Genomic DNA, 27,121 nt, shown 5'->3' with positions numbered 1-27,121 from the left:
TTTTCCAAACAATTGAATTTCTTAGGGCTGTATGCTAAGAACAATAAGGTTCATAATGAACATGAAACCAACGCTCACCATCTATCAGTTGAACCCAAGTGATTATTCCACAAATAGGTGTGGAACTTTTAAAAAAGGTTTCAGAATATGAAATAAGGGGACTCAACACATTAGCCCTGAAATGATTGCTTCTGCAAAGATTTCAAAGTCTGTTGCCTACTTAATAAAAGAAGAGATGGGTTAGTTCTGCAGAAGGATGCCCTGCAATTTAAAAATGAGGTGTTATAGTGAAAGTTTCTTATTATTGACTCTTACTTTTCATTCTTGCATGTCTTGAGTAGAATTGAGGCTGTAAAAGTAAATCACTGTTGTTCTGTGACACTGGTTTCAGGCTTTTGATGGAGAAATTGTTCTTCAAATTCCACACTCCTTCCAGAGCCACTGTTACCAATTTGGCAAAATATTAGCTTTATAACTGATTACTTCAGCTTGTTCTAAAATTAATATAAAACTACACAATAATATTCTTCCATAATTAATGAAAACAGATTGACATCTTCAGAGAGAATGTGCAGAGCGCTCTCTACTGTTTATAGAAGTTCTCAGGACTACTCAGGCACCCAACTGAAGCAGGATATAGCTTCAGTTAATTATTCAGTTTATTATTGTTTATAATAAACAAGAAACAGCAGTAATAGCACTGATGTAGGCATCATCCTTTTTTGGTCATAATGGAATACCAAATAGTCTCATAAAAATAGAGAAAACAACATGCCCTCCCCAAAAAACCCAACTCAAACAAAAAACTAAGCAAACAAATAAAAAACCAAAGCCATCACCATCAGAACAAAATTAAAAGCTAATTTATTTTAAAGATTACAATTTACTAGCCATCTAATTTCTTTTAAACAATACACTTTAGCAGTCTAAACTGTGTAAAACAGTAACCATCCAATGTGACAACTGTTGCCTATCAGAGCCCAGGCCACTTAGTAAGCATCTCTAATTGTCCAAACAGCTGAAAACATGAATTCAGTATTCCCTGAATAATCTGTACACCAGCATCTATATTTACCATATTCATCATTCATCATTGTTATGCTATGCCTATAACATTATGCTGTACATACCATTTCTGTACTGAGCTTGCTGTAGATCCATATTATACAGTCCTGTAACAAATATTTATGTAGTGTTTCTCTATTATCTTTGTACTTTAAGCCTTTGTAACATACATTTCTTTGGGACACTCCTCAAAAGTCATGAGAGCATGTAAAGTAACATCCATTTATTCAGCCACACTGAAATGTAGACTCCAGACAGTTTTGATCCATTGGCAGATGAATGCAGAAAAAATAGTTGTGATCAGCACTCAGTAACATTAGGCACATGAGCAGATTGAGCAGACCAGTGTTAACATCTGCAACTCAGCTCTGCGCTGAGGTCCCCTTTTCAGTCAAGAGGAAAAGAACACTTTTAGAGCATGACACATGCACTGACAGGTGTCTAGGACAAGTCAAAAGAATATCCAAAGTACCTTTTTCCCTCTGCTTACTACACACAGATGCTACCCAAGTCAGTCATTTGCAGGTGTGTGCTGTAATTCCCTACAGAGCCTAGTCACAGTAATAAGAATTGCAGGCTCAAATGGTCTTTACATCTGCTAGGTACTGATTATATCACCTAATTTAGGTACATTTTTGTCTGTGAATCCAACTGTTTTGAATTCATTTTGAGTGAGTTTAGAAATGGGTCTTAATCCTACACAAGTGTACTAATAAGCAAATGTACTACAGCATTTCTTTCAAAGAGAAAGGTAACAAAACCTCCCTACTGCTTGGCAATTGTTTCTGGTTTATTAAACTGATATATCATATGGAATTATCTGTGTTCTTCTGGTCTCCTAATTTCTCACCAAAAAAAAGCAAAACCAGAGAGAAAAGATAATAAAGACTATATGCAATTCTGCTGTTTCTAAATGTTCTGCATGATATTACATAAATGTTGTCTAATTTTGCCACAATGACTTGTTCTGACAAACACTTGCCATTTGCTGGTAAGGAGGATTACCTGCAGTTGGATTATTAACATTGCATTCTTCTTCCTGTAAATGAAAGTGCTCCTCCAGTATTTCTTTAACTCTCCTAGGTGGCTCAACATATACACATTTCTGTCCTGTTAGTAAAATATATTACAAAACAGCCAGTTATTATAAATCCCCTGAATGCTGATGTACTTTGCTGAATTCAATTGTCAAGCTATGCTACTCTGCATCCGTCTTCAATGCACAGTGAACCAAATCATTTACAAATATATGATGGTGTTCAGCCAGGCCCTACTCCCCAGGACAGGAGGATGGTAAGAACAGGACCCTGGTGGGTCCACCCAGACGGGGCGTGTTGGTAGCCAAAGTCACCCCAGGGCCACTGGGGAGCCGGCCACCGTGCCTTCCCCATGACAGACACCCGAGGGCAGGGCCGAAGATGGAGAGGCATCTGAGAAGATGTCCTCGCTGCAGGAAGTCTCCAGGGAGCTGGAGAGGGATGCGGACGCCCCATGGCACCAGGGCCAGCACCCGCCGCGGCGCTGGGGGACATCACCGAGGGGGATATCAGCGGGGAACGGCTGGGCTCCCGAGGGGACTGCGCGGGCTGGGCCCGGGCTGGGGCAGGGCTGGCCGGGGACCGGGGACGGCCGTGCTTACGGGGCTGCTCGCCGCGGACATCGCTGCCCGGCTCCCCGGCCGCCGCCGCCGCCGCGGGTGTGTGCCCGTCCGCCGCCCTCATGGTTGCCGCTGCCGGGCGGTTGGGCCGGCCTGCGGCGCGGGGGTTGCCAGGCTGCCCGGCAGGCGGGGCCAGCGCGGCGCTGCCGCTCCCGGGGCACCGGGGCGGCCCCGAGGAGGGCTGGGGCAGCCGGCAGCCCCGGGACAGCGGGCCCTGGCACGGGGTGCGGGACAGCTCCGGGTGCCAGCACCAGCTGCTCCTCTGTGTCACTCGGCATGGCCGCGGGAGCGGGGCTCGCACATCACGAACTCTGTACTGCTGTGGGCTGTCATCGCGGGCCTGCCCTACGGAACGGTGCCGGGCTGAGGGGAAGAACAACAGAGTTCAGTTTAAGTGATGTTTATCTACTGATACTCAAAAGTACTAGTTTGGTCATTAAATGAAGCATCTTCAGACACTGCATATTGGACTGAAGTGGCTTGTAACCCACGTCTCTATTATTCCTTGATGCTTCTCAAGGTATATTCATCTTCTTCCACTGATGTCCTGAAACCAAACTTTTAAAAATAATACACATTAAAATCATGTTACATCATTCATAGTTCAGAAGCTGTGCTTCCATTTTTGAACAGCAAGTGCTGAACATTACACACTGCTTCTAAAAGGTGGGTGACCAAGATGCCCTCAATAGTAGCTTGATCAGAGCACTAAATGTGGTCCAACATATCCCAACCCTGCTGCTACTGCTACAATTGTGCTGCATGTTAGTGGAAGGAGCTTGGGATCACTCAGTAAGGCATCTGCATAGGACAGTGCTTGCTACAGCTCTCATAGTGACAAGTACTTCAGCACTTACATTCAATTTTCAGTTTGTTTAACAGAGAAGTAAATTTCTCCACTTCTAAATTACAGATGGCAAAGTGGAAGCTGAAAATCATACTGTGTGCCCTTACCATGGCAAAATTTTAGTGTACTAACTCAAAGGGCAATACTAAATTACCTGTAAATACAGACACGACAGTATGCTGGCTGTTTATCCTCACATGGTTGTGGCTCATTTTTTCCAATTAATGCCACATTCTTGACATTAAGTCTTTATGCAACTTAATTGCAAGGGAAAAGTAAAGAGGATCTTGATAGAAAATCCCTTCCTTGATAAAGCACCAGGAAAAAAATAAACCAGAACTATTTCTATCCTATGAATAAAGTGTTTGATTTATGAACAGGTGATTGATAAATGGACTTTTAATTAAAAATATTACAAAATACTTTGAGTTAAACATTTTATTTTATAATAAGCCTTACATTAGGTTCATTAAACATTTTGTGTATCACCCAAATAAGTTACCTTCATTCTGAGCTTTCATGCAGTTTTAAAAAAGTTAGAATTTCTCAAAAAATAATTTTCAAGTGAGCCGTAATAAAGTCTGCATAACCAAGCCAGAATTTTTTCACATCAAGTAAATATTCCAGTTTTCCCTCCTGCTTTGACACTACAGACAACATACAAAGTCCTCTCCAAATCTGCACTTATTAAACAGAAACTCACAGGAATTACTGAGACTTTCTGACCACCTCGGCTAACTGCAGGAACGCTTCAAAGTACGAGCGTGACCACTGAACTGCGCTGCAGGAGGTGACATTTTGCCTGAGGAGAATACTGAAATATCTTACGTTAAAACCTCGTTACAAAGAGACAGACCACCAGCGACAGGCATGCAGAACACTAACAAGAAAGAGGCAGAAAACCTCACATTCACAAGCTTTTAGGGGGACACAGTGTTTATGCAGTCTTCTACTATTTCAAAAAGGTAGTGATATATATCAGTCCTCCTTGCAATGTCAAGGGCAGTTTCATCCAAGTTGTTTTTCAAGTCTGGCTTCACGTAGCGATTCATCAGCAGGAGCTCAAGGGTTTCCCTGCTGTTCTTGTTTCCTGCAGCGATGTGCAGGGGTGTCAGCAGCCCGTTTGTCTGCGCGTTGATGTCCGCGCCCTGCTGCAGCAGGAACGCGGCCACGCTGGTGTTGTTCCACTTGCAGGCGCTGTGCAGGGGCGTCCAGCCGTCCACGGTCTGCGCGTGCACGTCGGCCCCTTGGGCCACCAGCTCCTGTGCAACATCCAGGTGCCCGCTGTAGGCAGCTCGGTGCAGAGGAGTGTACTGATCCTCATCACGAACGTTCACGGGAGCCAGCTTTTCCGTCAGGAGCCTCTTCACCGTACCCAGCTGTTTAGAGAAAACAGGGAACTTCACGTGATTCTATGAAACAAGATGTATAGCTTTTGTCACGGACATATTTTATGAAAAATCCTTTGACAGGATCCTTTTCTCCTGAGAAGCTGGAAGGCCTCATAAATGACAAGTAAACAATAATTATCTGCTGCTGTGCAATGCAACAGGTGCATCTTTGGTCTGATGTGGTTGTTTTTAATTAACGGCCAATCAAAGTCCAGCTTAGACTCTCTGGACAGTCACAAGATTTTATTATCATTCCATTCCTTTCCTTTCCTTGCTAGCTTTCTGATGAAATCCTTTCTCTCTATTCTTTTGTATAGTTTTAGTATATCATTTTCTTTTAATATATCATAAAATAACAAATCAGCCTTCTGAAACATGGAGTCAAGATTCTCATCATTTCCCTCATCCTGGGACCCCTGCAAACACCACCACATGGCTTTGATGGTCCTGAAGTTTAATTTCTGTCAGTGCCAGAAGCACTTATAAAATCTCAGGTACAGCCTCTCCACACCAGTTAAAAGGCTTATTTGCCATGAAGAGCCTAGCATGCTTTCAGTTTAGAGAAGTTAAAGAAAAGTGCTTTTACTTGAACTTTGAACTGGAATCAAAATTTGTTCTAAAAGGCAATGGATCCAGAGACATTCAGTGTGTACGGGCTACAAAGGGGGATGGTTTACATAGAGTGGCTTGCAAAACCAAATCAGAAGAGCTCAGAGAAAGAAAGAAAAGTATAGGTAAATTTTTGTTTGTGGATGAGACTACAGACACGCTCAAAATAACATTCTTGTAAATTACATATGTGAACAGAGCAAGTGCCTTACCCTATTGTTTTCAGCTGCCCAAAGTAGCAATTTCTCTGGATGTTTTTCCATTTTCTTTTCTTGCATTTCGTACCATTCCTCCGTTCTTTCTTGCTCATCATCATCATCATCAGACTGTCCTGACCAACAGCTCTGAGTTCCCACAGGAATCAAATGCCTGTGCGTCTCCAGCAGTTCAAGTTGGTTAAAATGCTCTGTGAAGTCTTCGAACAGCTCGCTGTCATCATCGTCCTCATCAGCTTGCTTGTCTTTATTCATTTTCAGTCAGCATCTGTAGAACAGTATTTATGCCAACTGTAACTGTTATCGGTGCACTGTCAATAAAACTATCTGATGGATGATGCTGGTGTCAACAAACAGCAAAACTCAAGGGAAAACTCAGTGATCCTCTGCTAACCCGGGCTTTGCCAGCTCTGTCAGAACTCACAGACAACATCCACGCTAAAAAGCACCGCGTTACCCCGACCCTCGGACGGCACCACCTTCAGACTGCAGCACTGCACGAGGCTTTGCTGAGCGCACTCGGAACGCTGCTCACTTTACCAACAAAGGGTCTGGAGAGCAGCCCGGACTTTGGGGCAGAGTATCTGCTCGCCACAACAGCCCAGCCCAGCCCAGCCCAGCCCGGCCCGGCCCGGCCCGCAGCACCGGCCCCGCTCCCCTCCGCGGGGCCCGCATCACCCCGGGCAGGCCGCACCGCCCCGCAAGACACCGGCCGATCCCCGCCCGCCCCGCGGGTCTCCCGTCCGCCCCGCCCGGCCCCGCTCCGGTACCCGAGGTCCCAGCGCCGCCGGGGCTCCGCGCGGGGCGCGCCCGCCGAGCGCTTCCGGGCCGCGCGGCCGCCGGACGTGACGGAACGGGCCGGGCCGGGCCGGGCCGGGGGCGGTGCTCGGCCCGAGCCGCGGCGGGAGCGGGAGATGGAGCGGCGGCAGTGATCATGCAGAGTGATCGCACCTCACTGTGCCCCCTGGCTCGTAGCGCCTGTGAAGAGAGAAGCTGACTCCCTGAGCCGTCAGCGCTGTGCCAGAGCCTTCCCGTGAGGAACCTCGCACCAGGATGAGCGCCGTCAACTCACAGTAAGCTCCCGCTGTCTGCAGCTCCCTGCAGTCCTGACACACCAGGCAGCAAGTGCTTTATGTGTCTGGGACGAGTTAAGAAGAGCCGGGATCATCAGCTGTATTTCCCTGGGTCCTTATGATCACCGTGCTTGCCTTCATGCACGTATAGATTACCAGTGCAAAAAGAGAATTAGACTTTCCACAAGTATTTTTAAAAGCAAGAAACATACAAAGGGTTCTTTAGTTTTTAATTAGATACTTCACAGGGGTGCTTGCAATGGAGCAGAATGACTGGGATAAACCAATCTTCCGACTGGCTGGTTTGGCAATGTGCTGTTTGCAGTACAAGTAGTGAAGTATTTTGGACTGATACTTGGTAGAGTTTTATGGCAAATCTTCTTGTTTCATGACTTTGGACAGATAAGCTTACCTTAGTAAAGGCTGTATAGAAATTCCCTATGTGTATTGCTCTCTGACACTAGTTTTCCTGTCTTATTCAGGGATGATGAAGATACCTTTAAAATACTCGTTGCTACTGATATTCATCTCGGCTATTTGGAGAAGGATCCAGTGCGTGGAAATGATACATTTGTAACTTTTAATGAAATTCTGGACCACGCTCAAAAAAATGAAGTAAGTGCTACTTTTTGCAGAAGGGAAAACTGAAGCTGTTAAAATATGGTCCAATCTGCCAGAAGCTGTAAAGCTTAGTCCTGGTACAGTCTCTAGTAATACCAAATCAAATGGCTGAACTATTTGTTACATTCAGTTTCATTTCTGGTTTAGTAAAAGGAACACCTGATTCTTTGTGAGAGCATTCTTACTGAATCATGATTTGGTTGCATTAGCAGTGGTTTTGGGTTTCAGTTGTATCTAGAGAGGGTTTGTCACTGCGAGGGGGAAAAATAATTGAGGAGAGTGAGAGTAGTGATATACAGTCTTCTGACAAACCAGTAGAGATTTGTTAGAAGCTTTTGAAGTGTCATGCAGTGCTGAGTTGCTGAAGTGAGCAGTTCTGGTGCCGAGCAGCTCCGGTTCCTGCACAATCGGTGGCAGAATCCTGTAGTGGGGTGGACAGAGGGATTTCCTGAACTGGGACAATGTCGGAGGAGCCGAGAGCCACCAGGCCCCCGCAGCGGCTGATGGGACCTGGGTGCAGTCAGGAGCAGTGGCAGCCAAGACCCCACCCCACACCTGTGAAAGAAGCTCCAGGGAAATGGCAGCAAGCTGGAGCACTTCCAGGATGGCAAACAGACCTGCCGTGGTGTGACTTTTTGTGCAGGAACAGCACTTGAGCCCTGCCAGCTCCACCAGGGAGCGATGGTGTCTATCTGGCAGAAAGCCATGGCCTTTCTAGAGAGAAGTCCCTGTCCAGACACAGCTCTGGTTGAGGAGTATCAGGGAGTGTGTATGAGAGAGACAGAGAGAGAGACAGAGACTCTGCTGGAATCACAGTCTACTTTCCTTAGGGTAGGCCTGACAGGCAGGCAGGACACATGATCCAGGGGATTCCCTATCCTCTGGATGAACTCACTGAATTAAGGGACGAGGGCGGGGGGACAATAGCAACAAGTTCCCGCCCAGCACAGCAGGTGCATCTCCTCTGTGACTGCCCCACATCCCCACATGCCCTGACATAACAGGTGTGAGGGTCTGCAAGTGGAACTGAACAAGGACAGTGGTTCATCTAGTGTAGAGATGTTGCTGAGGTTGTTGCCTGTGCCCAGTATCAAAACTCCTTCCATGAAGAAAAAGGGTGGGTTGTTATAGGAGACACGGTTCTGATGGGAACAGAAGGCTCAATATGGTCCAGCATGTGCCAGGTGGCCAAGAAGGCCGATGGCATCCTGGCCTGGATCAGCACTGGTGTGGCCAGCAGGAGCAAGGCAGTGACTCTCCCCCTGTACTGGGCACTGGTGAGGCCACACCTCGAGTGCTGTGTTCAGTTCTGGGCCCCTCACTGCAAGGGAAACATTGAGGGGCTAAAGAGTGTCTAGAGAAGGGCAACAGAGCTGGGGAAGGGTCTGGATCACAAGTGCTGTGAGGAGCAGCTGAGGGAGCTGGGAGTGTTTAGCCTGGAGAAAAGGAGGCTCGGAGGAGACCTTATTGAACTCAACAACTGCCTGAAAGGAGGATGTAGCCAGGTGGGAGTTGATCTCTTCTCCCAAGCAACAGGACTAGAGCAAGTGGCCAGAAGGTGAACCAGAAGAGATTTAGACTGCGTATCAGGAAAGATTTCTTCCCTGAAAAGGTTGTCAAGCACTGGAACAGGCTGCTCAGGAAGGTGGTGGAGTCGCCATCCCTGTAGATATTTAAAAGATGTATGGATGTGGCACCTGGGGACATGGTTTCATGTTGGATTCGGCAGTGCTGGGTTAACACCTGGGCTTGATGATCTTAGAGTTCCAACCTAAAAAATTCTGTGATTCCATTTTTAAGGACTGGATGTTCATCAGTCAGATTCTTTGTAATTTTGATAAGGTTTTTTTCCTAATGCTTTACCAAAAGCTAAATATATGCAGTATATGCAGAAAGAGCAGCTAGCACCTTCTCAGAATAATGTGGTGATGGATGCTGGTTTCTTTGCACTAGGTAGTGCAGCAGTGAGAAAATAATGTAGCTTTTCATGCCTGTCAAAAATGTTTGGGAACCAATTTGGAGCCCCTTATTACAATAGTAGACTAATCCTTTTTTTACCATTATTAGTTGTTTTCTCCTATGGCTCTTCATAAATGGGTCTTTTTGGGGTTGACTTTGTTTTAATCAGTAATTTAATTAGGTTTTTTCTAATTAGGAAGTTAAATATTTTTTCTCTTACAACTAACTCCTTTTACCTAGAAGTATTATTTTCTCATATTTGAGGAAATATATGAAACTCCCCAGAAGAAATAATTTAAACAATTTGCTTAAAAGTCTTTCAAGGTAATACAAAATGTTGTATTAAAATAATAAAGCTTTTTGTTACATACAGGTGGACTTTATTTTATTAGGTGGAGACCTTTTTCACGACAACAAACCCTCCAGAAAAACAGTACACTCTTGTTTGGAGTCACTAAGAAAATACTGCATGGGTGATCGTCCTGTTCAGTTTGAAATTTTGAGTGATCAGGCAGTTAATTTTCATTACAGCAAGTAAGTATGTTACTGTAAATTCTCATGTAGGGCTTGGTTTGTGTATTGGGTGAGTGTGTTGTGATTTTTATTTTATATTCTCCGTGACTGGAACCTGGAATTTTTAGGCCTGTGTGGGGCAGTTCACAGGATAACTTCACCTGTCATCTAAGTCTGTAAAGAAATGTGTACAATATTTTGAGAAACCTCTGAGTGTGGTATGAGTCTTGATATATTTATGTGATGTGCAGTTTCCATTTTGGAAGTACAATACAAGTAATCCAGTTCACATTCAGCAGAGTTCCCTGTGTGTAAGCAAAGGTTGCACAGCCTAATCCACTAGTTCTACACAATTTTTTGTACAAATCTTTTCATGGCTTGTTCTAAAAAAAAGAGGTCTCTTTTGCTACCCTATTCCCCATAGAAAGTGCCATTCCAGACTGTGAGTAAGAATCTTCTTATGGTTAAGCTTAAGCTTTGGCTTATTCATAATCACTTCTTTCTGAGTTTTACCACATCTATTTGTGATGAAGTTAATTTGAAGAGAATATTGAGAATCATACACAAATTTGCAGATACAGTTTAATTTCTTTTCCTATTTTTGTTTAGGTTTCCTTGGGTGAATTATCAGGATGAAAATCTCAACATTTCTATTCCAGTTTTTAGTATTCATGGCAATCATGATGATCCCACAGGGGTAATTCTTATCATAATTTTACTGTTGCATTACAAAGATACAGAAATACAGTTCTGGGAGACCATGGCTACTTTTAGTCAGTTGCTCCACTCTGTGTGTAAACATTCTGTGCATCCTTAGGACTTACCTTAATGAGTGACAACAAGTTAAGAGTAAGTGTGACATTTAAAAGCAAATGTAAATGAGAGATCCATATGAACTGTATTTAATTTCTTAATGTATGTAGGTTTCTGTCATTGAGAACAGAATCACTTTTCATGCCTAGAAGTAGCAGCCTTTCTGAAAAAGTTTCTAAAACATTCCAACTGTAGAGGCTGAAAGCTTCTTTCCTAAAAAAGGAGAATTTTGCTGTTTTGATTTGTGCATATGTGATTGATATGCATCATTTATTTTCAAGGAGGATAATCTGATAATAGTGAAATGGTAGCTTAAAAACAAGCTAATCAAAGTAAACAAGAAATGGTTTAGAAAGCATTAAAATGCACGTGTTAAATTAATGATTTTGCATTTTATATCAAATAGCAGTGTATCACAGAGATGAATGTTTTAGCAGCAGTTTAACTTTGAACTTACTATAAGGTAGTTACCTTAACCAGGTAATTTTTGTAGTAGTTTAGAGACTGGCTAGTTTGAGTGGTTTTTTGCGTTTTTGTTTTTCTGAATGATTTAATGTTTAGTTTCATATTGTTCAAATGAAGTATGACTTGTAAGGAAAAGGGATTTGCTTTTGTACTCTAGAGTATTAGCAAAACCCTTAATATTTGTTATGGGACTTCTTTTCAACTGCAGAAGTTACTTAAGGAAAGATATTCTCTCTTACTTTTGAGACTTTCATTTAGTCATTAAACACGTAATGTTCTATTCAAATTCTGTATTTGTTTCTTAGGCAGATTCACTGTGTGCATTGGATATTTTAAGCTGTGCAGGACTGCTGAATCACTTTGGGCGTTCAACTTCTGTGGAGAAAATAGATATTAGTCCCATTTTATTGCGTAAAGGTAGAACAAAAATTGCTCTGTATGGCTTGGGTGAGTATTTGCCTGCCAGACTGTGACTAGACTGTTCATGTATTACTGAAATTTAATAGGTATAAATAAAATTGGAACAAATATATAAGGCTGCAACAAACATGAAGGTCTATATGATTCTAAATTAAAGCATATAAATTCTGTGACAATGTCAGATTTTCCTCCTGCTTTGTGTTACTAGCTGGCAGGGGTTTTTTTTTGCTCATTTAGATAAATCTTCCTAAATTTAATTTTTGTATTTTATTGGTGATAAATGAAGCCTGCTTCAGTTAACCATAGTGCTGGTGTATCAAGTCAGAGCAATCACTCTTAAATTCTCTCTGTTGTGTATTAAGTTTATTTCATCCTACTTGAGCAAAACTTAAACACCCAATGTTTATATGCCATTTTGGTTATATTTAAAAACATAATCTGTCTGAGCAGAAATCTAATGTGTTATGTCTCTCTCTGAAGTGGTTCATAAGTAGCACTGGCCATAGGTAGTCTCAGTTACCTTAAAGAAACTTAAGAGTTTCGTACTTTAAAGTGGTTCTGTGATATGTTTTCACCTTCAGGTTTGTTCCATTGTATTTTCTCTACTGAATTCCTCTCTACCCTCACTTCATCCTTAGTATGGTTATTTTTGACTGCTCTCTGTCTAGAGAAGTTAACTATTAAGGTCTTATTTTTCCACCCTTATTTTTTGTCCAGTCATGAGTGCTTAAATACCTAATTCCAAGCAACTTTTATGGCTCTAAGTTAAGTCCTAGTTGGCCATGATTTTGTGTGTTTAATGAGACACTTGAGATGCTAGGTGTTTGAAAGGTTAGTAGTTAAGATGTTTGAAAGGTTAGTAGTTAGTGGAATGATATCTAAATATAAGAGTTTTCATACACAAAATATAAGAGTCTAATATCAAAATATAAGAGTTTTCAGTACCAAAGTTGATACTGGGAAATGCAACAACTTTCTAAAGTACCAGTGTTGCTACATGAAGGTGTTCATGGCATGTTTCTTTGTGTTTGTGCCAGAATTATTTTTACCTTTATGACTTTCTCTGATTCAGAGAGCATTTGCTCTTATACAAAATGGACACTCCACATGAAATTTATTGATGTCTATCATAAGCCTGGCTAAAGATAATTTGGGTTTTTTTTTCCCTACTTAAAAACATCAAGGAAATAATCAGTGACTTCCAGGGATGGGGCATGCACAACTTTCTTGGGCAAGCTGTTCCAGTGCCTCGTGCTTTTTTTAATAGAGTTGCTAGTAAAAATGCTATGAAATACAGACTTGTTTAGCACACAAATTTGTTTTTGTTTGTTTGTTTGCCCACTTCAGGAGCAATTCCAGATGAGAGGTTGTATCGTATGTTTGTCAATAAGCAAGTAACCATGCTGAGACCAAAGGAGGATGAAGATAGTTGGTTTAACTTGTTTGTGATTCATCAAAATAGGTAACAGTACTAAATGAATTACAGCAACTTACTGTGTTACTACATTAAATTGTCTGGAAAAGGATAGGTGAGCAAACCAGCTGTGTTATTTCATGCTTCTTGTGAGTAGCTGGTTTCTTAAGATTTTTACAAGTGAAAACATTGTTTTACAGCTCTTTTTGGAGAAGAATTGTAAAGGAAAAGGTTTGAAATAAATGAGTTAGGGAGTTGGGAGATCTCTTCCCAAACTTTTATAGTCTGAGGCAGAGGAGGGTTTGTAGTGTTATGTGCATAAATCTGCTTGTTAGAGCTGGGAGAACACCAAACTTCATATTGTATTTTCTATCCTTGTTTGAGCCATAGTTCAACAAGTGCCCTGTGTTCCCTTGCACTGCTGTGCTTTACAGATTGGTAACATGTTCTATCTGCCTGCAGGCTGCTACCAGCAGTGGTAGTAGGAACAGGCAGAGTTCTGTTCCAAATAATTTCTTCTGATTTTTCCTGAAGAAGAGGGCAGTCCTCATGCTCAAATAATGGTGAGGCAGATGTAAACAAATAGAGCTCATATTACCCTGTGTACTGATTTCTGTCCTGTAGGCTGAAGGAACTCACTCCTCCACCTGCCGTCTCTTTCAGAAAGGGATTGGGGATGGCGTGTCCCATGTCTGTTTAATTCAGTTGGTTTTCCCCCACCATTTAAAAACAAAAGACAACCAAAACTGATTGCCATGAGATACTATAAAAGTATTCATATAGTAAAAACCCAAAAGTCTTACCAGCCAAGTAAGAAGAAAAGGGAGATCCAGATAAAAGGAGGGGAGCAGAAAACAGTGAGCTGTGTAAAAAAGTGAGCTATGTAAATTGCCCTATTGTTTAACCAAACACTAAACAACTGTGTAAGGAATAAATGTGAAGAAGAGCTGACATGTATGTCTGATATTATTGCTGGAGTTCCTGTATCATTTTAAATCACACTGATGTTTTTCTCCTTCACTCTCTCCTTGCCCATCCATTATTCTTCTCTTCTCTTGAACAGGAGCAAACATGGAGCGACCAACTACATTCCAGAGCAATTTTTAGATGACTTTATTGATCTTGTTGTATGGGGTCATGAACATGAGTGCAAAATAGCTCCATTCCGAAATGAACAGCAATGTTTCTATGTTTCTCAGCCAGGAAGTTCAGTGGTGACATCTCTGTCCCCTGGAGAAGCCGTTAAGAAGTGCGTGAGCTTTTCTTTTTGTTCTTGTCTATCCCTTGCCTTACATGTCTCAGATGTTCTTTTGAGAACAGAGAAGTACTTGAATACAGTATGAAAAGACTTGTATTACTGTGTGGATTAGCTGCAGAGTGTGACATAATAAGCAAAGTAGATGGAATGAGTACCTGGTATAACTTCTGCTTTGCTCACAATTTAATCTAACATTTAAAGCAAATGGAACTTAGCTAAGAGGAGTTACACACTGATAAATTGGAATACAAGTAACTGAGCGCAGGTTCTTGTGTATGGAATAAGCATAATCTAAGTGTAATAAAATGGAAGTTTTGCCAGGCCAACCCTGAAGTACAGATCTTTCTGTAGCTTTTGAAATTTTTTCCCTGAAGAGTAAACATGAATTTGAAAACAAATCTTTATACCATAGTTCTTTTAATTTTATCTTCTAGTAAGTTACCTTTCTCCTTCTAGACACATTGGTTTGCTGCATGTTAAAGGGAAAATAATGAAAATGGAGAAGATTGCTCTAGAGACAGTGCGAACTTTCCATATAGAGGACATTGTTCTAGCTGATCATCCAGATCTTTTTCATCCTGACAATCCTAATGTTACTCAGGCAGTACAGGCATTCTGCATGGAAAAGGTAACTTGTGATGATAACAGTTTATAGATAACTGTATGGACGGGGGATGGGATGTGTGACTGGTTTTGAGACTGGAAGATGAGAAATCTTGTGCCCCATATTAAAACAAACTTAGACAGTGTTTCCATAGGAAGCTAATTCCATGACATTCACTCTGCAGCCTTGGCTTCCAGATTTCTTGATTGGGATGAGCTATTAAAGTAGGCTGGAACTGCTTTTTAGGTATCCATATGATTTTTGTACAAAAGCTTGCACCTACGAGTGGGACAGTGTTGGATGTGCTCTTCGGAACCAGCATAAATACATTGACCTAAACCCTGAGAGCTCAACCAAGCAGTCTGAAGTGGCAGAAGTAACTAAGCAAGTTTATTAATTGTTTAGTTCTTAGGTTTATATGGTTCTTTCTGCTTTTCCCTGGAACTAGAAATTTAGCAAAGCATAGTGGCTATAAAATATGAGAGATCAGTGGTGTAGATGCTGCTGGACTACACTATATCTGAAGGATAAGCCCTTCTTTGTCATGTTTTTCTCAGTCATTCTTAATGGCTTTTGGCTGCATTTTGTGACATACGTGTTCAGAAACAAGAGCACATTCCATAATGATTTATTTTGATTGCTCCCTTTGCAGCTGGATGTATTTAGAGTTATACTTGAAGCGTTCAGGCATCTGTAGGAGAACAAAGTAGAACTGAATTTATAATTCTCCTTCACAGGTGGAATTGATGCTGGACACTGCAGAAAGAGAACGCTTGGGAAATCCTCGCCAGCCAGAGAAGCCTATCATAAGATTAAGAGTAAGAAATTGTTCAGCTTGGATTGCTTTGTTTTTAAAGGTCACTGTGAAAGGTTTCAAAGCAAAGTCATGCTTTTTGTTTAAACACGTAATATATACATTTTTTTGCTGTGTACAGGCAAATATAAATCACCTACCATACTTCTGTTTACCTGTGTAACCAGTACTCTAAGTTAAAGGATGAGATTGGTCATAAATGTACTTCACTGCTATTCTGAGTAAGGGCATCAAAAGTGGCTATTTACTGTGAATTTTTAGAAGTCATATTATCCTGTGTGCTTTCCCAACCCAATTGGAAACTGTTGTGAAAGCTAGTAAATGAAACAAATTAAGAACAAGTTATAAAAATGAGCTATTATTAGCTATTCTGTTAATGTTATTATTAGCTGTTAACTGTTCGGCATTGTAAGGCATTAATTTTAGGTTGACTTATTTCTTACTATTAATTTTTTCCTTTGAAGCATAACAAATCTGTTTTGAATTGTGTGGCTTCTCCACTTCTTTTTGTTTCATTTGTCCTTTCCTCACTTAGGTTGATTATGCAGGTGGCTTTGAACCATTCAGTGTTCATCGTTTCAGCCAGAAGTACATGCATCGGGTGGCTAACCCAAAAGATATCATACACTTTTTCAGGCACCGTGAACAAAAAGAGAAAAAAGGTGATTATGAAAGAAGGAATCATTGGCTTGCTTTTGTTTGCATTCATCTCTCTGTATTTTGTTGCCCAGCACTTGCAAAGGTTTGGTGTCTAATGTCTTACAGGAGGAGTAAAGATGCATTGCCTTATTGAAGTGTATATATTGCGCAATTATTTCTTTTCTATTTTTGTGTTTGTTCAAAAATTGTGATATTCAGCACAGTGTCTTCTGACAGTTATTCATAAACAGTTTCATTCTCCTTTGGCCTCAGACCTTACTGAGTTATTTATAGTAGTACATATAGCCCCATGCCAGACTGAGTTACTCTATGCTTCTGTGGTAATTACCATGAAAGGCATTAAGTGGCTCACTCCCGAGGCTTCTTAGAATAAGCTGATTTGGTTTGACCACTCTGAAGGAAAAGAAGTGGATATCGTGCTTTTTCCCTTTATATTTTAATTTTATTTTGTAGTAGTTAATTTGTTCATACCTAAAATAGTAATGAAGGGTGTGGGCTTAAGAGCTGTTGATATATTTTTTTAAAAAGGTCCAAATGTAGGATAGCATTTTGTTTGCCCTAATTAATTGTGTGTATGAGGTGCTCTTGGCTTGTCTCTTCCAGGTTTGTTTCTATTCAAATATTTGTGCAAAACCAATAATAGCTGTTAGTATTGCAGCATTTCTCACTGTTTCCTAGAATTTTTAATAAATGGTTAATACATGTTGTTCAAATACTGGATTTGTAATAGTTGCTAATGAAGATTCAGCTTGTACAGGAACATAATGTGCTAAAAAACTCTTTCTAGTTTGCATTAGTACATTGCAAGTGCATTGTCCAGTTCCAGTGGCAGTTTTTATGAATACTATCAGTTCTATAAAGTTCAAAACATCATTTCATGAATAAAAACTGCTTTTAGTGAGGCACTTTTAAAATTATACTGTATTGATCTTGGTTTATTTCGCTTTGGTTTCCTTTTTTTATAGTTGTATAATCTTATTAACATTTTCAGAATACACAGTAGCTGCCACACCTGCCACCATGTTTCACTAATTTACTTTTCCTACTTAATGGGCATGTCAGCTTCGGGAAGGGAAGGTGAAAGTACTGCCATGGCTTTTGTGTTGCTTTATTAGACAGCCTCCTATGCAAGGGAAGTGGCTAAGGAAGCACACAATGTTGTCATTATGTGCACATTGTGGTACACTACAGGGGATGTTAAAACTGCAGGAATTCAGTCTATAGTCTAAAGCTGGCTATAGTCACTTAAAATTATTTGTGTGATATGTGCTAACCTAGGATGATTATCCTTGTCATCCTTCTGCCATTCCTACCTTGCTGCCTGAGAAGGGGGGATGAGCTATGAGCATTTCCTATTGAAAATCAGTCAATGTGCTACGGAGGAGAATCTCTTTTTTAGTAAATGGGTTACTTATAAAAAACTTTATGCTTTGATGACTCTTATGATTTTCTTCTATTTGTGACCTTCTAGAGTTCAATTATAAGAACCTTCAGAACACCCTGTTCAATATATAATTCCAGATATATGTTAGTTGGAACTGTTTATATCTGCTAGAAATGGAGTTGTCTGCACAATTATGTTTCTCTGTGTTTCCAATGAATAGACTCTAAAAAGAGCAAAAAGCTTTACGTATAAAAGGGACCACAATTCTTAGGAGACTTGCATTAACCTTTTTTCCTGCTACTGTCAGTGGGATGGTTCAGTGGGATGGGAATAATTAAAAGCTGTAAATCTGGATGATGCCACTGTGCTTTTCTATTCTAGACATTGATCTTAATTTTGGAAAATTGGTTAGCAGACCTGCTGAGGGAACAACACTGAGGGTAGAAGACCTTGTAAAGCAATATTTCCAGACAGCAGAAAAGGTATATTTCTACCTTTTATAATTTTCCTTTTTAATGTCATATATTTTTATCACCTTTTTTTTTCTTTCTTAGTGGAAGCAGTGTGCCCTGAAAAGACTCTGACATTCACCGAGAAATGAATTTATTTCCCAAAACAGTGTGTGTGTGTTTCAGATGACACATGAAGTGTGTTTATATGGTTAGCAAGTTACTGCTGTGATAGGTTGTGTAGGAGTGTGAACACACACTGCTTTGAGAGCATGATAGTTCTTTGTGTGAACTTACAGTGTGTGCCCTGTGCTGTGTCATGTACTCAAGTACAGGAGGAGAATCTCAGGCAGCGTGTGAGGGAAGAGTTGCCTTAATTTACTCTAGAACCAGTGTGAGACTGTAGGATTTACTATTACCAGCTGACTTAGAGTCACTTGTTGCTTTGCAGTGTGTTTGTGTCCTCAGATGTAGTGCACATCCACATTTTATTTAAAGCAGAGCAGGGAGAAAGAAGAGAGACTCATGATAATTTGCTTCCTTCCCACCCTGTTGTTAAATATAGTATATTTCCCTTTCCCAGTACCAGTGCAGTAACATCTATGAGCCAGGTGCCCAAATGCTTGATGTAGTTGATCAAACATAACTTGCAGAAGCTATTTCCGTTGTAGAAAGTCTTTAAGCAAGAATTCTTGAGGTAAAGATCCTTCAAATTACGTCATCCTGCCTAACCTTAGACACATGCTAGATGTGAGTATTAGGACAGCATAAATCATGTTCCTTTGTTATACTTATTTTACTTAAGCATTTTATTGTATAATAGTTAGGAAGTTTATTCTTCTGGGCAGCATTATTTCCTGGAAGATTTTATTTTAGATATTACTAGCATTGCAGTTTCTTTACTGTCCATAAAGCCTTTGGCTTTGACTAGTTTGAAAAATACTCTGTAAAGTTAATGTGACATGCTAGTAGCAAGAGAGTTGTATGTTTATGACACATAATATTTACTTATTGCTGTGCTTTTCTCTGATTTAAATAAGCAATGCACATTACTGTTTTTGCAACCAATTTAATGTAATATTTATCTGAAACAGCTGAAATATTGCTTGCTTTCTCTAATGGCAGATGCTTCTTAACAAATTGTTTTCCCCAATTCTAAAGAAAGTACAGCTTTCGCTTCTAACTGAAAGAGGAATGGGAGAAGCAGTGCAAGAGTTTGTGGACAAAGAGGAAAAAGATGCCATAGAAGAGCTGGTGAAATTTCAGCTAGAAAAAACGCAAAGGTTTCTCAAGGAGCGTCGCACTGATGCAGTGGAAGAAAAAATAGATGAGGAGGTAATGTCTGTTAATGTTGATTCCCCAAGAGAGGTCAAGACAGTAGAAAAATCCGTGCTGAAACACAATTTAATAGAATTGCCTGTGTGGAGCATCTGCTTGAGGCAAGTGTTGCCTCAGTTGTCAAGCAGAGGCAACACTTGACTCTAGTAATTTTCTGCAATTAATAAATGAATAATTAATTTATGAGGAAGTTTCAAATACATGATTTCAAAACTTGTACTGAAAATGGAACATACGCACATGTTCACAGAAAAAATCTGTCTTAATACATGTAGAACTACATATTTACTACTGTTCTGAGAAAGATGGCAGGTATAATCTCTTTGTAGCTCTTTCGTATTGGCTTAGGGAAGAGTACAAGAACAGGACAAGCAAAAAAGAAATTTATACTTCAGGTGCTCTGCTTGCTTCTAACTGCTTGCAGGTCAGGGTATCCCAAAGGCAGGCCTGGTTTATGTGTATTGAGGAACTCTTGAATGGTATTTTTGTCAACCAGTTGACAAAAATGGTTCCACGTGAGCCCATGTATTCAGCTGTAATATTCAACACTGTAGAAGTAATTGTTCTGCAGCTTATCTGTGCACTGTTTAAAGAATAATTTGGTGGGGAAGGAAGGCTACATGTACATGTTTTCTTACTGATTGCTTTAATTCATGAGGGGTTGAAAGACACAATAAGTAATCAGTGCCTGCAGGCTTTCTGTGACACTTCAGGGTATATTTTCTGTTGTTGTTTGTCCTTAGAACTAATGTCTTCTTTCTGTCATTCCTCATATCTTTTTCCATATTTTTCAAGTTGAGCTTCCTTAGTTGTACAGTATTGTCTCTTCTCATAATAATTGTTTTCTGTCTTCCTTCTTCATCTCTACCTCTTTTTCCAGTTATTCATATTCCAGTGTCCCTTATTGTCAAAATTACTATCTTATTCTTCTCTTAAACATAGTATCTCCTTCATCCTGTGCCAGGCTTTCTTCCTTGCCCTAAACAAACTGTTCAGTTATTCTTGGACTCTCCACTTCTCACATGAGCTTGACTCAATGATTCAGTGATTAAGGCTTCACACTGGCTGTATTTTGATTGTTGTATGCCATGAATTGTTATTTTGATGGGAACTGTTTTTTTATTCAGGTGCGAAAATTCAGAGAGAGTAGAAAAAAGAATACCGAAGAAGAAGATAAGGAAGTCCGTGAGGTAATTACTCTGAGTTTTGAACATAGACTGAAAAATGGAGTGGCGACTTCTGCATATAAATGCAGTCATTTAGCATTGTCCTTGACAAAAATTCTTCAGCATTGTCCTTGAAAAAATGTGCCTGTCTGCCTTTAAGGCTTAGTAAGTCTGTTTTAAATCTTTGTTAGGATACTTATGTACCTAAGCTACTGCTCAATTTGGCTTTTGAGGTCTCTTTTTTGTACAAATTTGTGAATCTGATTGTTCATTATTTCTTGTTTTTAATGGAGGTTAGACCAGGCAGGTGACTTTCAAAGACCTTTCAGCTTAAGGTCTTTGTGATCTCATTGCCAGTGGACATGTGGCTGGAATGTATTGGGTGGTATTACTGGAACAAATGGGGAATATTGATAAACCTTTAGGTACTGTGTCCTTATCTATTACAGCGACTTGATGAGGGTTCCTCAGGGTGAGAGAGATGGATGAGAATCTTGGTTCATGATCAGAAGGCTGGATTTATTAATATATGATATATAATACATTATGACTATACTAAAAGGAATAGAGAGAAAAGTTTCAGAAGCTGCTAAGCTAAGAATAGAATAAGAAAGAATGAATAACAAAGTTCTGTGTCAAGGGAATCTGTCCCCGAGCTTGCTCCTGTGATTGGCCCCCAATTGTAAACATGGAACATGAGCCAATCACAGGTGCACCTGCTACATTTCACAGCAGCTGATAACAGAAGAATTGTTTACATTCTTCTTCTGGGGCCTCAGCTTCCCAGAAGGGATAATCCTAAAAGAAAGGATTTTATGAAAAAATGTCTGTGACACTTATCAGCAATCTTAAATCTCCCACATTCATACTTCGATTGCATATATATTTTCAGAGAAAACTGCCAACCTCTGTTAGCATGGGTGCTCCTTTGTCTTTGCAAGTTATGTGAGACTGGAATGGAATTTTGAGATAAAGGACACCTGGGATGAGATTCAGTTCTCCTGGTCTGGGATATCATCACCTGAGCTAGTTGTCTTAAGCACATACTGTCATCAATAGAGTGCAAGTCAGTGGAGCCCATAGGTTGCTTTCTCTGAGCAGGCACGTGGAGCTGACACAGGATGAGCTGAGCTGCTCACCAGACTTTACCGACAACGTGTCACATTAATGAGCTCCACTCTGTTATCAGTCTTAGATAAGTACTTTATATGTACACATCTAATTACGGATTTTCACAGATGTCCTCATCTTCCGTAACACTGGATTTGTGTCTTCTAAACCTCGCTGGTTTAGAATTACACATTTTTATTTATAGTTTTGTTATATATTTATTGTACATAACTAGGATTTAACAATGGTGTGTTTCATGATTTAAGATTCTTTGTCCTGTAATTATTTTTCCATTTCAGGCAATGATCAGAGCCAGAGCCCACCGATCTGAGGGTGATGCTCTGGTTGCAGCCTCCAGTGATGAAGATTCCATGGATATAGAGAGGATGGGCACTAGCAATCCGAGTGATGGCCTTTCTTCAACACTGAGCCGAGGAAGGGGTCGGGCAAGAGGCAGGGCAAGAGGTGCAAGAGGACAAAATTCAACAGCAAGAGGTTCATCTCGAAGAGGAAGAGGTAAGAAAAACTTTGCACTCTTTGTACTGCAGTTCCTGACTTTTTTTCTTTAAAAGTTGACTCTTTCCTGATGCTTCCATCAAGTGGAAATTTGCTGCTTAAGAACTACTGGAAAAGAACTCTTCTCAAATACTTGGGGTATCCTATTACATAAAATTACTGCCTTACAAGGCTTAAGTTGGGACTTTTTCACTGTGATTAAAAGAAAAATATCATGCTTCCCTGCTGTGGAAACATAGCATAGTCCTAAAAGATGCATTATTGGGAAGTTCTGTGCAATGAAGTGCATGGATAGACCTTTGTTACTGCTAAAGATAATGCATTTGATCAGTGTAAAGAGGAGGTACATCTCTTTTGTAATGGATCAGTGTAAAGAGGAGGTACATCTCTTTACTAATCATCTCTCCTAATGTAATTTACAGGAGACTTTATTGTTTGTAGTGACTGACAATAGGGGGAGTGTTTCTTAAGCAAAAAGAGTTAAATAGCTCCTGGACTGAGTGTGATTGTACACTTTTGCAGTGGTACTTCCTTCACAGTTGCACTTTCACTGAGTACATATATATATATATATATATATGTAAATAAGTGACTCCTTTGAGTTATCTCAGTAGTACGCCCAAATATCTGAGTGGGTTGAGTTCAAATGAACGCTGTCATCTTGCCTCTGATTTGGTTAGTGCTTTTAAACTAGTTCTGTGAGCCTGTGCTCCACCACTGTTGTGATCCCATCAGAGTAGAGCCCTCTGTGTTAAGAGGTTGTGTCTGGGGACCTTTGAACAGTTGACCCAGAGCAGTTCTTCTGAATGTAGGGAGGGCTATAATTCAAGGAGAAAGTGAGGAGTAAAGAGGATTGTAGATTTTTTTAAAGTGACTAAGTGACTTCCCGCTCAGTAATAATAGACTAGAGAGGAAAAAAAAAACCTGCTGAACAGATTTGCATTTTGTTTGTTATATCTACAGGAATCACTAGCCAAGAGTCAGCTTCTGGCAGCAGATCCTCCAAGCCTGTATCTGTTCCTGGCAAAAATATGTCTATCCTGGATGGTAGGCCTGTGATCTATCTTTACTCTAATGCTCTCTCTCAAATTGTAGTGAAGGTGTTTGTTCAATGATGAAGTGCTTTAATTGCCTTTTATTCTGTTAGTCAATTTCAGCTGTGAGAGATTATTTCAGCAGTAATGAAATATAATAATTAACAGTGATGAGAGAAAGAAAAAAAGAAAAGGAAAAAAATTAGTGATATTCTTCTGTCATGGGGTAAAATGGAATGTGTTAAGAACTTCTGCCTAGAACTGCAAATAGGAAACATATTACATAATGCAGTTTCCTAAGGAGTGTGCATAGAAAGAATGCGTCTTAATATTTTAGGCAGAATTTTCCTCAGGGGATAAAAAGTTATATTTGACTGATGTTTACAAGTTAGTCAGCTTTAATGCCGATCCATGTAGCCTTACATTGTAGTGAGTTTTGTAAATTCCAGTTTTTACTAGAGAAGAAAACCTTATCTTTAAGCCACCTACATATGTGAGAGTAGCTGTTCCTTGCTGTAGAGGAAAGGCACTGAGTGAACAGCATAGGTCATCTGAGAATTAAAGAAAAAAATACTACACATAAACCCCTCAGAAAATACACCAAGGTAGACTGAATTTTAAATTATTCAGCAAATTACCTTAATTGTAAATTGGTCAGCAAATGAAAGACTGCAGAGAAATGAATTTTAGCAGGGGTGTTCATAATTAGCCTGTTAGATATACAGGAATTTCAGTCACAGTAATATTTTTTGCATCCTCTTAACCAGCATTACTGATGGTTTTTCAGCCAGACTGGGAACCTGCAGCTGCACAGAGGGTTATAGCCCTGGGCTGACAGACTTAATTTATGTTTTGGTTTGGTTTGTTTGTTTTACAGGGGTTTTTGCAGTGGAAATGCATGCTAGGCACATGTTAAATAAGAAGAAGTGTATAATGTTGTTTGTATTTGATTGTGTGAGCATTTTAAAAGTATTGCATATGTTTTATTCCAGTCTTTAGGTCTTCCAAAACAGACCACTCTTCAAATTCGTTCCAGTCTTACTCTGAGGTAAGCACCTTGTTGTATGAGTGAAGTTGTGCTTTTACTGTTGATTTTAAAAATAAATACACAGTCCAAGCATTAGCCTAAATCAGCAGATGTTCCCAAACTATCAGTTCCAGCATTAAGTTTCTACATATTAATCTGTAGACCTTTTGTATCCTTTTTTTGTTATGGTGTTTGTCTGAGAGAAGCCATGTTTTATTTGTGGCCATAGCCTAAGATACAAGGTGTCTATACATGAGTGTTTTGGTGGGTTGTGCTGGGTCAAAGATGTGAAGAATAAACTTGTGCTGTATTTGCTAATTTGTGCAGTTCTAGCCTGGAGCCCTCTCAAGTGTATATTATTCTAACTAAATAGGTGTATAGTTGGAAAAAACCCAGAGTTTCTGTGCTATAATGCTGACACATTATGCACTCTCTCTGTAAGGAGAAATTCTGTGGAAAAACTTTATACTTTTTTTTTCCAGGATATTATAGATATTGATTCTGATCCAGAAGATACTTCTTTTGTTCCTTCTTCCAAAATAAATCAAAGGTCAGTATGTTTGCTTCATGAATGCAATATATGCCTTATTTTTGGCTGGCAATTGGCAGTCAAAGGGTCTGATTGACTACCAGATTTTTAGGAAAGTCACTGCACTACTAAGAAAATTTATATAAATTTTTGCTTGCTAATATGGGTTATCTTTTTGTAACAGAAAAAATTAGATTACTGATTGAGGTAAACTTGATCAGAACTTTAGTATGAAGATGTTATTTTAAGAATTTGTATTGTTCTACTTATTGTTGTGCCTGTTTATTTTTATTTTGTGTATTGGTGGTCCAACTCTTAAGTTAAAAGAGAAGTTATTGGAATGTCTGGGGACTGAGAACATGCTGATGCCATTTTTTTCTCTTTGTATGTTTCAAGGTTGCCAGCTACGTCTTCACATAGTAAAAGAGGTTCACAAAGTCAAGCATCTAGAGGAATTGAGTATGAGTCAGATGAGGTATGGTATATAGTACTGTTTTTTCATTTTATTTCATGTAAGTTTCTATAGCTCACTGTTTTACACCTATTTGAATAAAGCATTTCAGAGTGAAATTGAATTTATTATTTTTTTCACTAACAGGACTAGATTATTGCAGCCAAGTACCTACATAATTACCAAAAATAAGGCTAGAAAAGTACCTCAGAAAAATACCCGATCCTTTTTCCCTTCAATTTGTAATCAGTGAGTTGTCATTACTGAAATGTGGGCCTGGAACTGCCTGGGAGAGAAAGTAATTATAATCTCTTCTAGTGCTTAGCTATATCCTTTCATTTAGTTATATATTTTATTCTTCTAAGAAGGAAGATTTTTTTTTTTTATTTAGAAATGGCAATTTTCAGGGCATATTATTATTGCAAATTACCTAGGTACACTTCTTAAAAAATTTAAAACACTGTCTTCAAGTCTAATATGTCTGTTCTTGCGGTGTATCTTTGAACTGCTAGGAAATGATTCCTTCCATAATGAAACAAGTAGAACTTTTTACACAGTTTTGCACTGAATAGAAGACATTATTCTGTCAAGCACTGTGCAGTTTGTTTTCAGAGTCTGTCCTGCATGCTCAGAATCCATTCCTTAACAGTGTCAGGTGGTGGCCACTTCAGAGAAAAGACTACATTGTTGTCTCTTCTCCCCACTGTGCTATCTCTTCTTGTACCTGGAATGAAAACCTACATGTTTGCTTGAATATGCAAAAATAAACAGTATTTTTAATTCATACAAATATTAGTAAACTATGATGTGCAACGTGTTTATAGACATAATTTAACTGAGGAATGTGCTGCTCATTTACAACTGAAATATAGATTGTACCTTATGTCAAAGTAGCTGTTCTGGTCATATTGACATAAACTTCTATTCTCTGCACACATCTCACACTGGCTTCTAAGTTAATAAATGACCTCTTTCCTTTCAAAACCAACAAAAACAGGTCTGTCAGAAAACATGGAATAGTATGGCTAGACTTTCTAGTTTAAACTAAAGGTGACTTTGTTTTTTTATGACTTGCAACACCTGCCAATTTTAGTAATGTGTATCTCTTTGGAATCTGCAGGATGATCCGTTCATGAGTTCTGCAATATCAAGAAGAGCTAAGTGATTTCTGACTCACTGTGCGAGAGAGAGTGGAAGTTTGTGAAGAAAATGGAAAACAGTTTGCAAAACTTTGTCTATGTGATATTTCCCTGTAAATGATGGCTTGCCTTCCATTTTCACTTCTGTGTAATGGTTTGGTTTGGTTTCGTTGGTTTCTTTCAGCGGCACCAAATTTGGTGTAATTTCTGTTACATTGCTTGATGCACTAGGCTAGAAGGGCTCATATTCTAAAGTACTGCCTGAAAGTGCAAGTTCTTTCTAAAGCTCTGAAACTCTGTATTCTTTTTAAGATGATAATAAAAATGACAGTTATATCTTTTCTATAAAACTCCATCTCTGGTTTGAATTTTGCAGAGAAGTAAATTTATAGTCTGCAGGTATGAATATGGACACAGTGTCAGTACGGTGGAACTTGTACTTACCTGCAATCTGCTGTGAATACAGTTGAAAACTCTGAGTTCAGAGTCATAGTTGGACACAAGGATGTGGTTTTCAGTATTGAAGCTGTAAAATGTCTTAATGATTTCAACTCTACCAAGAGAACCTAAACCCAGTATT

At 39.7% G+C, this 27,121-nt stretch overlaps 3 protein-coding genes across 4 annotated transcripts; 1 reads left to right on the top strand and 2 right to left on the bottom strand.

The window, feature by feature from the left end:
• Positions 1-301: 301 nt before the first annotated feature.
• Positions 302-3,093, bottom strand: C2H11orf97 (chromosome 2 C11orf97 homolog). The gene is made up of 3 exons (XM_074535144.1): positions 2,705-3,093; positions 2,071-2,175; positions 302-441 (listed from the first exon to the last, which is right to left on the bottom strand). The coding sequence occupies exons 1-3, from the start codon at positions 2,784-2,786 to the stop codon at positions 302-304; spliced, it is 327 nt and encodes a 108-aa protein (XP_074391245.1). The 5' UTR covers positions 2,787-3,093.
• A 906-nt stretch (positions 3,094-3,999) lies between these two features.
• On the bottom strand, positions 4,000-6,699 carry ANKRD49 (ankyrin repeat domain 49). The gene is made up of 3 exons (XM_074535143.1): positions 6,555-6,699; positions 5,782-6,052; positions 4,000-4,948 (listed from the first exon to the last, which is right to left on the bottom strand). The coding sequence occupies exons 2-3, from the start codon at positions 6,037-6,039 to the stop codon at positions 4,490-4,492; spliced, it is 717 nt and encodes a 238-aa protein (XP_074391244.1). The 5' UTR covers positions 6,040-6,052; positions 6,555-6,699; the 3' UTR covers positions 4,000-4,489.
• On the top strand, positions 6,654-26,891 carry MRE11 (MRE11 homolog, double strand break repair nuclease). Of its 2 annotated transcripts, XM_005495736.4 has the most exons (19): positions 6,654-6,857; positions 7,340-7,472; positions 9,811-9,971; positions 10,560-10,647; positions 11,534-11,675; positions 12,996-13,110; positions 14,126-14,311; positions 14,777-14,948; positions 15,662-15,742; positions 16,274-16,400; positions 18,164-18,264; positions 19,393-19,566; positions 20,697-20,759; positions 22,145-22,361; positions 23,325-23,408; positions 24,388-24,443; positions 24,905-24,972; positions 25,348-25,426; positions 26,523-26,891. In XM_005495736.4, exons 1-19 carry the CDS (start codon positions 6,838-6,840, stop codon positions 26,565-26,567), a joined length of 2,112 nt encoding a protein of 703 aa, XP_005495793.2. In that variant the 5' UTR covers positions 6,654-6,837; the 3' UTR covers positions 26,568-26,891. The 2 variants fall into 2 exon arrangements, with proteins under 2 accessions (XP_005495793.2, XP_005495795.2); XM_005495738.4 differs by lacking the exon at positions 6,654-6,857 and having other exon boundaries at positions 9,830-9,971.
• Positions 26,892-27,121: the final 230 nt, after the last annotated feature.

Source organism: Zonotrichia albicollis, chromosome 2 (assembly GCF_047830755.1).
Source record: "Zonotrichia albicollis isolate bZonAlb1 chromosome 2, bZonAlb1.hap1, whole genome shotgun sequence".
NCBI classification, from domain to species: Eukaryota; Metazoa; Chordata; class Aves; order Passeriformes; family Passerellidae; genus Zonotrichia; species Zonotrichia albicollis.
This window is presented reverse-complemented; position numbering and strand designations above follow the sequence as displayed.